General features: G+C 39.5%; 1 protein-coding gene across 1 annotated transcript in view; it reads right to left on the bottom strand.

The window, feature by feature from the left end:
• The window catches only part of LOC145776171 (uncharacterized), a 35085-nt gene extending 27516 nt beyond the window's left edge, over positions 1-7569 (bottom strand). The window contains exons 1-3 of the mRNA XM_082587571.1: positions 7543-7569; positions 6798-6896; positions 5939-6058 (exon numbers count right to left, since the gene is read on the bottom strand). Coding sequence (XP_082443697.1) covers positions 5939-6058; positions 6798-6896; positions 7543-7569 — 246 coding nt within the window. The remainder of the gene's footprint in view (positions 1-5938; positions 6059-6797; positions 6897-7542) is intronic.
• Between the last annotated feature and the right edge of the window lie 5568 nt (positions 7570-13137).

Here is a 13137-nt window from a genome sequence, read left to right as displayed (position 1 = left end):
GCCAGAACGATTTCGTCTATCTAATTAAGATCACGCATGATGGATCACGCTTTCAGGTTTTTCTCAAGCAGCTCACCTACTTTCATGAGCTCACCTGTGATGTAGATATTAAACTTTGTGGTCAATTTGTTATTTGTATTATAAATCTTTTTTGTGGGTGAAGACTTAATGCTTAAAGTTAATTCAATAACTACTCGTTTATGTTACATTACAACAGCTACTATTATAGCAACGGTCTCTACATAGCCTACTCACCTGATTGCTTAGTTGTTCCAATGTTTTGTGCCGAAAGTACTAAAAGCGGAAAAAGAAACATTTTGATCGAAACGACAAGAAACATTTTTAGACTAAAATTTGCAAGCAACCTGCAAAAAATAGGTTACATTTCCAACTTTTCCAATAACATGCTCTTAGCTAGAAGTGGCAATGCGAAACGTAAATAAAAAACAAATTCTAATCTTCAAAAAAGCCTGGACAATTAAAATAAAATATAGCCTCTCTCCTGGCGCCTAGGCCTATACTACTGCCTAGTGTAGGCCTAATGCGTGGCGAAGTGATAAGAACGTCTGCGCAGGCTAACGCTCGAAAAGAGCTTTCTCACTAATTCTCAGTAAGCAGATCAGGACTTTTTTCAAATTTGAAAATATGGAATTGATATTAACTTGATACAGTTTTTCAACACTGTAAGTTCTGTGGCATATATTAGTTGTGAAACTTTGTTTAGATATGGCCAGTACCGTTGACAGTGGAGTTCAGATGGCCTACTCCCCAAACAGCCACATTATCTGGTCCAGATCTTTACCAGATCGGGTACGCATCTGACTAGATCTTTGCCAGGTTTGGACCAGATAAAATGGCTGTCTGGGTTATGAACTAGGGCCAGAGATGATTTTAAAGGCCCGTAATCTTTCCAAGGGATCCGGAAACTTGACGAAACCACCGCGTATTCTTTGAATATAATGCGTTTTTCTTAGAAGTGTTGATTTGTGGGCCCGAGGATCTTATTGGCACAGGACCCAAATTATCCTCTCGATGGCCCCGGATATGGTTAGTGGACTAATTAATTTTTAAATAAATAAATCCTGGAAAGCTATGCCAAGTCAAAGTACCATCGTTGTTTGGTAACATTCTGCATACAAGCTCAGTAGCTAATTGTTGTTCGTTCAGTTATATAGACCCACTGTGCAATCACACAACAATTAATCGCTGCCATTCACTTCCTGGACGGTTAATGTAGCATTATAGCAGTCACATTGAACCAACAAGAACATTTTAGTTCTTGAAGAGAAAAGTTTCCTCATATCAAAATCGTGTGAGTTTCACAAATACTTTTAAAAAAGTAGCCTCCTGCAATATACCGAAACTGCCTACTGCTTAGTGATTAAGTCTCTGTATGCTTCCGACTTGCTCCAACTAAAACTATTTGTTATTGTCTTGGATTTTTTTTGTGAACGTTTACACAAGCAATTAGCTACGTGAGAAGAGTAGTTTTTTCAAGTTCTCGGAGCCCTTGGAAAGACTCCGGGCTCCTAAAATTATCCCGGGCCCGGGTCCAAAAGCACCCATAGAACCAAAAACACCCATTGAACCCCTTGTCAACACTACTGCCATAGAACGTAGCATTGTTGATCTTGTCGAATGATCTTGATTTTCTATAAAAAAAGAAAATATTCTTGCAAAGGCTCGATGAATTGATCATTGAAATGTTCATAAAAGTTAACACCAATATTCAAAAGTAACTCGCCTTAAGCTTAGACTAGAGCAGGGGCGGGAAGCATATCGCCCGCGGGCCGGATCCGACCCGCGACGGGGTTTTGATCCGCCCGCTGACAGTTTTGGGTTTTACATGAAAATGTGGCCCACGGCCACAGTCTGCCGCAATCCCCCATTTCTTGCTTACTACGTCAAATAATTGCGACTCTTAATTGTTCTTTAGTTCCTTGTTTTGTTTGCGTTCTTGCTTTTGAGACGTGTCTGGGGCTTGAAAACGGAAATACTGCTGTTTTTGAAGATAAAAGGGAAAGACGCTGAACATCCTCAACTCAAAAATTCCGAATGGCTTTTAGATCTGGCGATTTGAGTTGATCTCTTGTAACATATGATTTTGTCTTATACATAGGTCGGAAACTTTTTTAGATAAGAGGGCCACAAAAGCTACATTTTGGAAATGTATTTCCGTGAGAGCCATATAATTCTTTAACACTTAATACAACTAACATGAAGTGGCAGGTGATGAGTTTGTAAAAGTGGGGTCATGTGTTTAGTGAAGATGAAAAAAACAGAGACCTCCCCAGGAAATTTTGAAAAAATGCATTTAATTTGGTGCATTCGGAGCGTATTTTCAGATTTAAATTGTAATGAAAAGTTAAGATAAAACATGATCTATAGGTAGCATTGTTAGCAGCATGATCGTTGCTTACTTCACAACGTAGATAGGCCTATTAACGACCTGTTTAGCCATGCTGCGAGTTCGCTGTGGTAATAGCGAATCGCATTAGCTTTCGGAACACAGTTCCCCAGTCATGTGCTATGACGAACTGCTCGTATGAACTACTCGTCATAACACATGACTAAGAAACTGTGTTCCGAAAGCTGGTGTAAATCGATATTACCACAGCGAACTCGCAGAATCGGACCATACAGGTCGTTAATATCTACATTGTGAAGTTAGATAAACAAGGCTGACTTAACTTTAATCTACATTTATAAACCTGTTTGTGTCTGTGTCCCAATTACTGTAAGTTAACCATCAAATTAAATTTTTCTTGCATCAAACTTACGTCTGTGAAGGGAACTACTTTTAGTATTTGATGTAACATTACAATGAAATTATAGTTAATGTTTTTTACTACCATCATTACGTTAATAACTGGACATTTTTGACAAAATTGCAATACCAAATAAAAAAAGTTTCTAAAATTGATGATGCTACATTTTACATTTTAGAAAAAATGTTAATGTATTTCAAAATATAACACTATACAAAGTTCCTAAACTGGCAAAATTTTAAAACTTTTGTCCAAATAACTGGAGTGTTAGCCCAGCTGATTTTATTAATAACTGCATTAGTAGGATACAGATAAAAAAGCAAAAAACTCATAAGGTTACCAGCAGGGCCGTAGCCAGACCGCAAAGCAAGGGGGGCCAACTTTTTGTTAGGAGGGGGCCGAAAAAATTTAAATGATTTTGGCATTTTAACCTCTTAAATACCGGTATCCACAAAAATTGCAATATATCAGATTAGTGTTAAGACCAACACTGGTCTCTTATTTTATCCGCTAGTTAAATCACGGCAACCATATTACAATGACCAACATAACACAGTAATTGTTGACTTGTTGTACAAATAGCGGTACTTGTTATGAGCAAAAACTTTAACTGGCTCGAAAAAGCTACTACCGAGGATTTTGATATATATGATTACATTCCGCCTATACACCCGTGAGCTAGTCTATTGCAATTGCAGTCGCGGATGTTTGGATGCAAACCGTCTCACAAATAAGTCTAAATCGATAGATTTCGATACAGAATGTTCAAAGGCCATAAGCACCAAGTTTGCCTGTCTTGGTTGTAACATGCTCCGTCTAGTGGGAGCGTCAACCCTTGTTAACACTGAGAATCCACACTCACAAACGGCAGTGCTAGATGATGCCTAGATCCAAATGTAGCAATATCTGCTGCAAGGTTGAACACTTTACAGATCAGAAAACTAGAAACAAAATTTATTTACACTGATTGGATTGAAGAGAAAAACTAAACACTGCTTAAAAGATTACGGGTTTATATTTTGTATGCGTTGTCTTCAAAAACCACTTGCTTTACCACTGCACGTTTTGCGATTTATCACTGCACAAATTGGTTATCACTTGTAACATCCATTTATTGAGTTTTAAAAAACTAAGAAACGAAGTACACCTGCAAAACACAAACCATAAATATAAAGCGAACAAAGTAGGTCTGTTTCACACAATCAGAACTTGAAGTAACAAAACGTCCCTATAACCGAACATTGTAAGAAAAGCTCTTATGAAAACTAGACTGAGTGAGCTGGGAACGCGAACTGAGAAAACAATCAACATAAGCGCTCCAAGCAAAGAAACCAGAACGTAGGACCATATTATGTAGACTAAACGTAATTTTACAACATCACTGACCCTTAGAATTAGGTACAATACCGAGAATAGCGACAGCTGATATCAAATAGCCTAATTTGTACCAGTTTGTAGGCCTGCTGGAAAACCATTCCCTCTTTGTTAGGTTATCATTCTTTCCCAAAACATTTTTATTTTGCACAGTTTCTGACAATTTTTCTACCAACCTAACACGTGTTGGCCTTGGTTGAATTGAACATGTTGAGGTTGCCAAATGAGGGGGTGGGGGGGGGGGGGGGCGAAATTGTTTAATCATTTTAGCTGTTAACTAAACAAAACAACTGTAGTTAATTGGGCCTAGGTTGGAGCTCTGCAACGGGAAAGATGGGCAAAATCATTATAATTGTTGCTGTTGCTCGAGAATGTTGGGATTTTCCCAGAGGGGGGCGAGGCCCCCCTGGCCCCCGGCTGGCTACGGGCCTGATTACCAGTACCCAGCAGCAGGCTATTGAATCCTACCTGTGAAGAAATGTAGCCTACATGCTAGCGAATTAGCTTATCTGTGCTCCCCAATTGTGCTCTTTTACACTTAATTTTTGCAAATGTTGAATCGAAACTTATAATTCTGCCCAAATTGCAATACCAAATACAAAAGTTTCCAAAACCTGCATTGTGCTATTAGCATCAGGCCTGGATATTCACTACGTGCTCATGGATCTGTAGTGCACCCCCCCAAACCCGTCACCAAAAAGGAATTTTTTGTATGTTCCCCATTCATACCTTTTGCTTACAGGTTAGATATGAATAAGACACAATACAATAGCAGGGTTGAGCATTATAACAATAGGCTGCATTTTACATATTTACATATTTACAAATAGTTTTAACAGTCGAACCTTTTCGCCCTAACGCCCTCATCGGGAACCTGAAAATATTTATAAAAATGCAATGAGTTTCATCTTCTTGAAGATAAAATTACATCAGGAAAAGGCAACTACATAAATAACTACAAAAAAATTGCACCACAGGGAACGTGATACATCAAGTAAATGTGGAGGAGAATGGACACACCTCCAGCAAATAATGGTTTGTTTAAATTTGGGTTGTAGCGTTTGATTAACACTGCTTCCTTAATTTTGCTATCAAATTGGGATTTGCCTTTGTGTAAGTTTTAAATGAGTCAGCAGAGAATTTTCGATCTGTACAAAAAGAACATTCCATGATATGGTCTTTGATGGCACTTTTCTTTAACCACTTCCGCTCGGCGGTCGGCTATAACCGACATTTTTTTCCGTGCCAATTCGTCGGACGTCGGCTACTCCCGACAGATTTTTCTTGGTTTGACTGCGGTAGTCGGTTTTTGCCGTCCTTTGCTAGCAGTTGAGAGGGGAATCACCTAATGGTTCTGTTATCTTGAGGCAATGATTCAGCTGTAATAAATCAGTGTTATAGCGGAATTTTGTTTGTGAGAAATTTGCCTGTGAAGTAAGCTTTCTGAGCTACTGTAGCCTACTGTTTCAGCAGATTTGCTGTTCGCATGAGCGACTTGAAGGTATTCCAGTGGTTTGCTTAGCTGTAGAGGTGGCAACGCGAATCTTTTGTTGTAAACCGAAGTATTTTTCCACAGGGGCGGGTTTAGTCTGATGGAGGGCCCGGGGCACTTTTAGATCGGGGGCCCCTTGCAAAAAATATTAAAAACTATCTCTACATCTACAGTAGCATTAATCCAGCACTGCACTGCACTACACAGCATTTTGCAGAAACTTCAAAGGCTGAAAGAAAAAAATATACCACAAAATCACATTGTTTCACGTCTGGGGACCTTTCAAAACGGGAGCCCGGGTCACCTGCATCTGGATGGTGTAACCGATCGTTTGTTCAAGATAAGACCTCTGCTTGATGAATTTCTCCACAATGTTCAGGAAGTCTATTGTCCACAGAAGCACATCTCTGTGGATGAATCTATGCTGAAATTTCACGGCAGGCTAAAGTTCAAGCAATACAATCTTTCCAAGAGGGCACGGTTTGGACTAAAGCTGTTACGACTCTATGAATCATGTGGGAGTAGCCTATGTGTCGATACACCTGGAATGTCAAACAATACAGTGGCCAGGATCGAGACAGTGCTGTACCAGAAAGTACAAACGTGGTCATAAATTTATGCCATGATTTACTTGGAAAAGGTTATTATCTTTTTATCGATAACTGGTACAGCAGTCCACAGTTATTTTGCACATTGCTGCAAAACAAAACCCACACAGTTGGTACAGTTAAGCTGAACCGAAAGCACATGCCAAGCAATCTTTCGGAAAAAAAATAAAAAGAGGAGAGCACGTGTTCAAGACAGCAAATGGTGTGATGGCAATGGTGTGGACAGGTGCGGATTTAGGGGGGCAGAGGGTGCCGGTCCCCCAGGCCCCCTTTTTGAAGGGCCCTTCGACGTAGAAAAAATGTGATTTTGTGTTATTTTTGTTTTCTTTCAGCCTTTGAAGTTTCTGCAAAATGCTGTGCAGTGCTAGATTAATGCTACTGCAGAGGTAGAGGTGGTTTTTCGCGCCGTTGGTGCAAAAAATTTTTTTGTACGGGGCCCTCTGATCTAAAAGTGCCTCGGGTCCTCCATCAGCTAAATCCAGCCCTGGGTGTGGAAGGACATAAAGATGTTCTACATGGCATTCATCAGAACTATGTCCAACAGGTAAAACAAACCTCAATGGAAATCCCATCATAAAACCCACTTGTGTGATTTCGTACAATCAAGGGATGGGGGAGTTGATCGTTCAGATCAGCTTTCAGCAACCTGCCGCTCTGTAGGAAAGCACACAAGGTGGTACAAAAAGTTGTTTTTTTATATAGTGGACATAGCATTGGTGAATTCATTTCTGCTATTCAAAATGCTCCATCAAGAGCACGGACGATTGACTTTGCCAAACTTCAAAGTCATGCTAGCCCTTGAGATGTTGGAATCAGCAGAAATTCCAGAGTACCTAAACCCTGGCCGAAAAAGATCTTTTCCCACCCCTGAACGTCTCAGAGCTGAAGATGGACATTTTTGGCTTTTATTTTTCCAAGTGTTCGTTTATTTCGATGTAAAATCAAATGTCAATAACTGACAATGTTCGCCTTTATACAAGACAACACTGCTGTTTTTATTTTTGAAAATGTTCGTTTATTTCGATGTAAAATCAAATGTCAATCACTGAAAATGTTTGCTTTAATACAAGACACCACTGCTGCATTCATTTTACAATTTTTTTTTTTAATTTTAATGCAAAATTAAATGTCAATCACTGAAAAAGTTTGCTTTTATATAAGACACTACTTTTTGTACAAGACAGTCAAAATGCAGAAACGCGAAAAAAAAAGAAAAAAATGCCGTTTACCGCGTCACGATCACGGCGCGCGAATGCCGATGGGAAGTGGTTAACTCCCTAAAGTTCAGATGCCCCCGTACTTTCGTGGTCAAATGTCTGGTGGACATACCGATGTATATGTAGGCTACCGTATGTCAATTTCGAATCACACGGGCATGGAAAACTGTGTACCAGTGGCGTATCCTGGTTGGTTGAGCAAGGGAAGCAATAAAACTCGTGGGGGAATAGAGCGTGCCGAAGGTACGTGTTTTCTAGGGGGGTCCGGGGGCATGCTCCCCCGGAAAATTTTTGCAAAATTACACTCAAATAATGAATTATACTGCTTTCTGGAAACACTTTTAGGGTAATTTTTGTATGAAATTTATTAGCAGATAAACAGCTATTAACTTTTAAAGGTAGCTCTTACACACAAACGGGCAAAAATGCGACTATAATTAGAGAACACCAAAAACTCAGCTACAAAGTCAAGTCTAGCTTAGACCTCACATATCCTGTCTTATTCCAAAGTCTATCCAACCAGGATAACAGTGTAAAGTTAACATTTGGCTCAAACTTTTGCTCACAAGGCCGATATTATAACCATAACAGTGCCCTAGATTTTCTCATTACATAGCTCACTGGCACAACATCCAACAGAGCAGAGTTGCCAGACTATGAAAAGTCTTAAAGCCAAAATAATACAAAGAAAAGGCCAAAACAAGGAAAATATTAGACAAAAAAGGCCAAATGGATATATTTACCTGTTTCTATCAAAAATAATAAAATTTACATATATATTTTATAACTTGTAGTGGATTTTAATAAATTGTAGCAAAAATAATTCTGATAGTAGCCCAAAAAATAGCAAGTTAGCCTATAAAAGTAGCGGATGAGTTTTGATCCGCCACATTACGAGTATTAAACAAGTATAGAACATGTATTGAACAATGTTGAATATGGTTTCATCTGGTAAGGTTACAATATTAGAGAAATATTGATTATTATGCATTTTGAAAAGTTATTTAAAAAAAAACTAATTCGCGGAATTTGGCTAATCTGGCAACTTCGCGACTGGAAGCAATTTTTAAATCGCTTCCAGCGATTAGTTAAAAGAAATGTAAATTGCGAAAACTTTGCGCTGCTTTTTTCCTTTCTTTCAAACTTGTTTCTTCTTATTGCAAAAACGAGAGCAACGGATGCAATACGAATCTTCGCTTCCGTTGGCTTCCAACTTTTTTAAAATTAAAACCGAGTTCAAAATCATACGGGGGGCATGAGTTAAAAACCGTTCTAAATCGCATTTAGGTAAAGAAATTACGAAATCGTTTTACTGAAAAATATCAGCTTCTCTTTTTTCAATTTTGACAGGGGAAGCAATGCTTCCCTTGCTTCCATTGAGGATACGCCCCTGCTGTGTACGACATTTGAGCAGAGAGACGAAGGTGCCTGGGACTTTAGTTGAAAAAACGAACTAATTTTGAATGTTTTGTAAGTAGGAAAAACGTCCAGATCAAATTTACTGTTTACAAAATTAGTGTTTTGTTGCAAACTGTTTGTTGTTTTCGCACTTATTTGTGTTGGCAAACAAAAAGCTAACTCTATTTTGTCATACATGACAAAAAAGTTGAGATCTATAGACGATTGCGAGAGTGGACGTAGGGATGAGGATGCTGATGGTGCTAGTATCATGGCTGTGAGTGCCTTTAAATATTAATCAAAGGAATGGGCATTGGCCAGTGGCGTAGCCAAGGGGGAGTTGGGAGTTTCAATCCCCCTCTTTAGCACGCGTGTGACGTCACGACATTAAGAATGATGCTTTCAGTCTCTTTATTTCTCTAAAACAAAGTTTGCATAATTTTAAACGAAACTGCATTAAAAGAGCGAGTTTTGCCAATACTAAACATTCAAATATTTCGGCCAGGAATTAGCAACAAGAAAACATAGAGACTTAGCTTTATTTCCGAAAACTACTGAAGAATACATGATCTTATCCTTTTGCTATGCCACCGGACAGCACCATTTACAGGAATATTCATACCCACATTTTTGTTGAAAATGCTCTCAAAATGCACCAAATTCAAAGTAATTTTTCAAAAATTTTAGGGTAGGCCCCCCCAGACCCCTCGCCGCTGGATGTCGTTTTAGGCGAACACGCCTCTGGCTTTGCCCGCCGGCCGTTAAAAGCCCCTCTTTCAAAATTCCTGGCTAGGCCACTGGCATTGGCCTATTGTCGCTGTCACTGTTATCGCAAATCACTCAGCCGACATTTCTGAATTCGCCCCCCCTAATTTTTTTTCTGGGTGCGCTACTGTCATGGATACTTGTTAATTCAACTACCCATATACCGGTACTTGCTGTACATCTAATCTACTGCAAAGGCTTTGTTAAGAAAAACAGCTTACTGGTAACTTTTCAACTGTCTTTCCAAACAAGTATTCTTTAAATATGCTCTACGTCAGGGCTTCCCAAACTTTTTTTCTTGCGACCCCTTTTAATCTCCTAGAATGGTTCGCGTCCCCTTACGATTAAAATGACGAACAGTGCGAAATATAAATTTGTGATATTTATTGAAAGGCTTAAATCTAACGAAAACCAAAATCAATTTACAGTTCTCAGTTCAGTTTATTTTTATTTATTTTTCACCATAACAACGAAGCCTACCGGAAACAAAACAAAAAAGCAAACACATTTATTCAGTCTCTCTAAAGTCTAAACAAAGCAAGTCCAGCCGTGGCTCAGCGTTTCTTAATGCAGGTCTCAAGGCGGTTTCAATGTTGCTTAGTCTGGAACGGCGAAGTGAGAACATTTCAGATGATCCTTTTGAAATTTTGGTTTCCAGATGTTCAATTTTTTGATGAACGCATTAATTTTAGATTTCAATGCAAAATATTGATGTTTTCTCCTAGGAGGGACAGGTTAGATTCGTTTAGGTTTTCAAGCAAGTCTGACATTGGACATAATTTCAAAAGCTAAATGTTATTGCGAAAATGGTGGACCAAGACTGAATTTTATTCTGTTGGAAAAATCACAATTTCGGTTTTCAACGTTAATTGGCCATTTTAAAGCTTTGACTTTTGAAAGCCGCCTCACTTCACGATGCAGTAAAAAGAGTTTTTAACTCCGATTCCATTTCACCTCATAAATTTTCAAAAATACGAACAGCCTATTGAGTGGGCGACTCTTAATGAAGTTAATAACTGTCACACAGCATCTCGCACAGAAGTGTTAATATGCAGTAGGCTACCTTGTGCAAATTGGTATACTTTCTGCGACCCCTGAAGTTCGCTACGCGACCCCCTCGGGAGTCCCGACCCCCAGTTTGGGAAGCCCTGCTCTACGTAACATTTTCTGGCTGTCTTCCGTAGCTGACTGTACCAGCTGCGCTGCAAACCTTTCTGCAGTTTAAAAAAGATCCGCGTGTTTAACTCGCTACAAATTATACCATCCTGCTGGTAGCCTAGTGTCGTGAAAATAAGGCAATCGCTGCAAGCCTTCGTATCTCCTTCTTTAGATATCCCTGGTTAAGTTTGCCAACCTGAGAAAGATGGTCAACAATCTACTTGTTCTGTTCGGGTCTGCAAACATTTTCCACCGTGAACATTAACAACATAAAGCTGCGTTCCAATCTAACTGATATTCACGTGCAGTGTTCACTTGAGGATTTCCAACTCCGACATGTAGCCAAAGTTCAAAGAACTTGTTACCGTAATGACTTTGATTGAACACAGATGTCTCATTGACTTCAGTAGCTATTGGCGTAGCCTACATTACGTTAATAAATTCATTAAATACTGCTTTTGGTCTCTATGCTTTAAACTTAATGTGTAGGCCTACATTAAATACGATTTATTGTTTGTATAGGTGGATAAATACTCGATTGATGTATCGATTCAAGAATCCGGCACGCCAAGCACTTCATTTTCTCAAATCGGGCCTGCCGACTGGACAAGTTGCTCGCTCCTGGATTAAAGGTATAAATTGCAAGTGCATGTAATACTAAGTTATATACAATAAGCTCGGCTATCTTAGACCTACATTGGTAGCCTAATTTCTATTGTATTCTTGTTTCCGAATTTATTTCGTAAAAGTGGTAATTTTTTGTAGCCTATTATGCACTTTTAAAAGTTTGTTGTTGTAAGGCAGGGCTTCCCGATTCGTTTATCACCCCACACCCCATGGGATTGATGAAGCCAATCTCGCACCCCCTGTTTTGAAGCGGAGTGGTTCTGATGAAAAATTCAAAATACGTACGAAAACAACGCAGAAAAGCAGCTTTATATGGCTAACGAATAGGAAAAAGGGCAGCCTTCAACAACGCAATCACACAAAATGCAAAAGCGAATATATAAATAAAAAAATAACACAAACTGAGAAAATAATGGCGTTAATCAAGAACTTTGAGTTTTCTCCTGCCTCTGCCTTACCTTTATTGCAAGGGCCACCGGCGTGTAATGCCAATGGCCAATCAGCGCAACTTAGCTCACTCAAATTGACAAAAAAAAACAATCCAGTTGCTAGTCACTGGTCAGGCCAATAGGCAATATCAGTTCTGTTTTTAGCCTGACTAGTAGCTGACACTTTCCTTTTCGTAGGCTAAGTCAACCCACAAACGTGAAAAACTTTGTTCTCGCTTAAAACGCGTTCTTTCCAAATGTGTAAGATAAGAAATTGCCAACAATGAGACAATTGCTGACACAATATTATCGCATTATCCCGCCACCAATCATGTGACGTTCGCACCACAGCCGTTTTGTTTTCAGCAACTTATCGGGTGGTATTTTGTTGTGCATTGTGCTGTATAGGCCAACATAGAATTCTCTGAGAGATAATCACCAACTCCCTCGTTAAGCAAAATCCATCTCTATATACGGAATAGCTCTTCTTCCTCGGTAGATTCTCGCACCCCCAGCAACAGCTACTCGCACCCCCTGGGGGTGCGAGCACCCCCAATCGGGAAGCCCTGTTGTAAGGGAAGGGAAGATTTTTACCAGTATTCGAGGGAGACCTTTTCCGAATTTATTTCGTAAAACTGGTAAGTTTTTGTAGCCTATGATGCACTTTTAAAAGTTTGTTGTTGTAAGGAGAGGGAGGATTTTTACCAGTATTCGAGGGAGACAAGATGGTGCTGCGACAGCTGCCACGCCACTGAGAAACGCAATGCAATACGCTTACCTTGCTGAACAAAGTAGCCTAACTATCTAACCTCCACAATACATCATACGCCACTCTGAGTGTGTTCTTGGCAACTCACTTAAAGGCAAACGTTTTGGAAAACTTGGGTGTGACCTTGTGTCGATGCAGTGCCTGTCTTCGGGTATTTCGGGCCCTGTGCAGAATATGCTTTGCGGGCCCCAACGACAATGATCCAATTCAGTAGCGTAGGTAAGTATTTTGAAAGGGGAGGGGGGTTTGACGGCCGACCGGCGAAACCTGGTGGCGTGATCGCCGAAGGCGACACCCAGCGTCGTGGGGTCTGGGGAGCCTCTCCCCACAAAATTTTGATAAATTACTTTGAATTTGGTGCATTCTGAGAACATGTTCAACAAAAATTTGTGTATGAATATTATATGTGATTTCCATAACCACAAATATTTAGTGAAGTAACCCGAAACACGAATTTCAAAATAAACAAGCTAATGTTTGTTTAAATTCAAAAACTGAAATGGCACAGGTAAGAAAATTGCTATCACTATTTC

The sequence above is a fragment of the Aplidium turbinatum genome, chromosome 8, assembly GCF_918807975.1.
Source record: "Aplidium turbinatum chromosome 8, kaAplTurb1.1, whole genome shotgun sequence".
In the NCBI taxonomy this organism is placed as follows: domain Eukaryota; kingdom Metazoa; phylum Chordata; class Ascidiacea; order Aplousobranchia; family Polyclinidae; genus Aplidium; species Aplidium turbinatum.
This window is presented reverse-complemented; position numbering and strand designations above follow the sequence as displayed.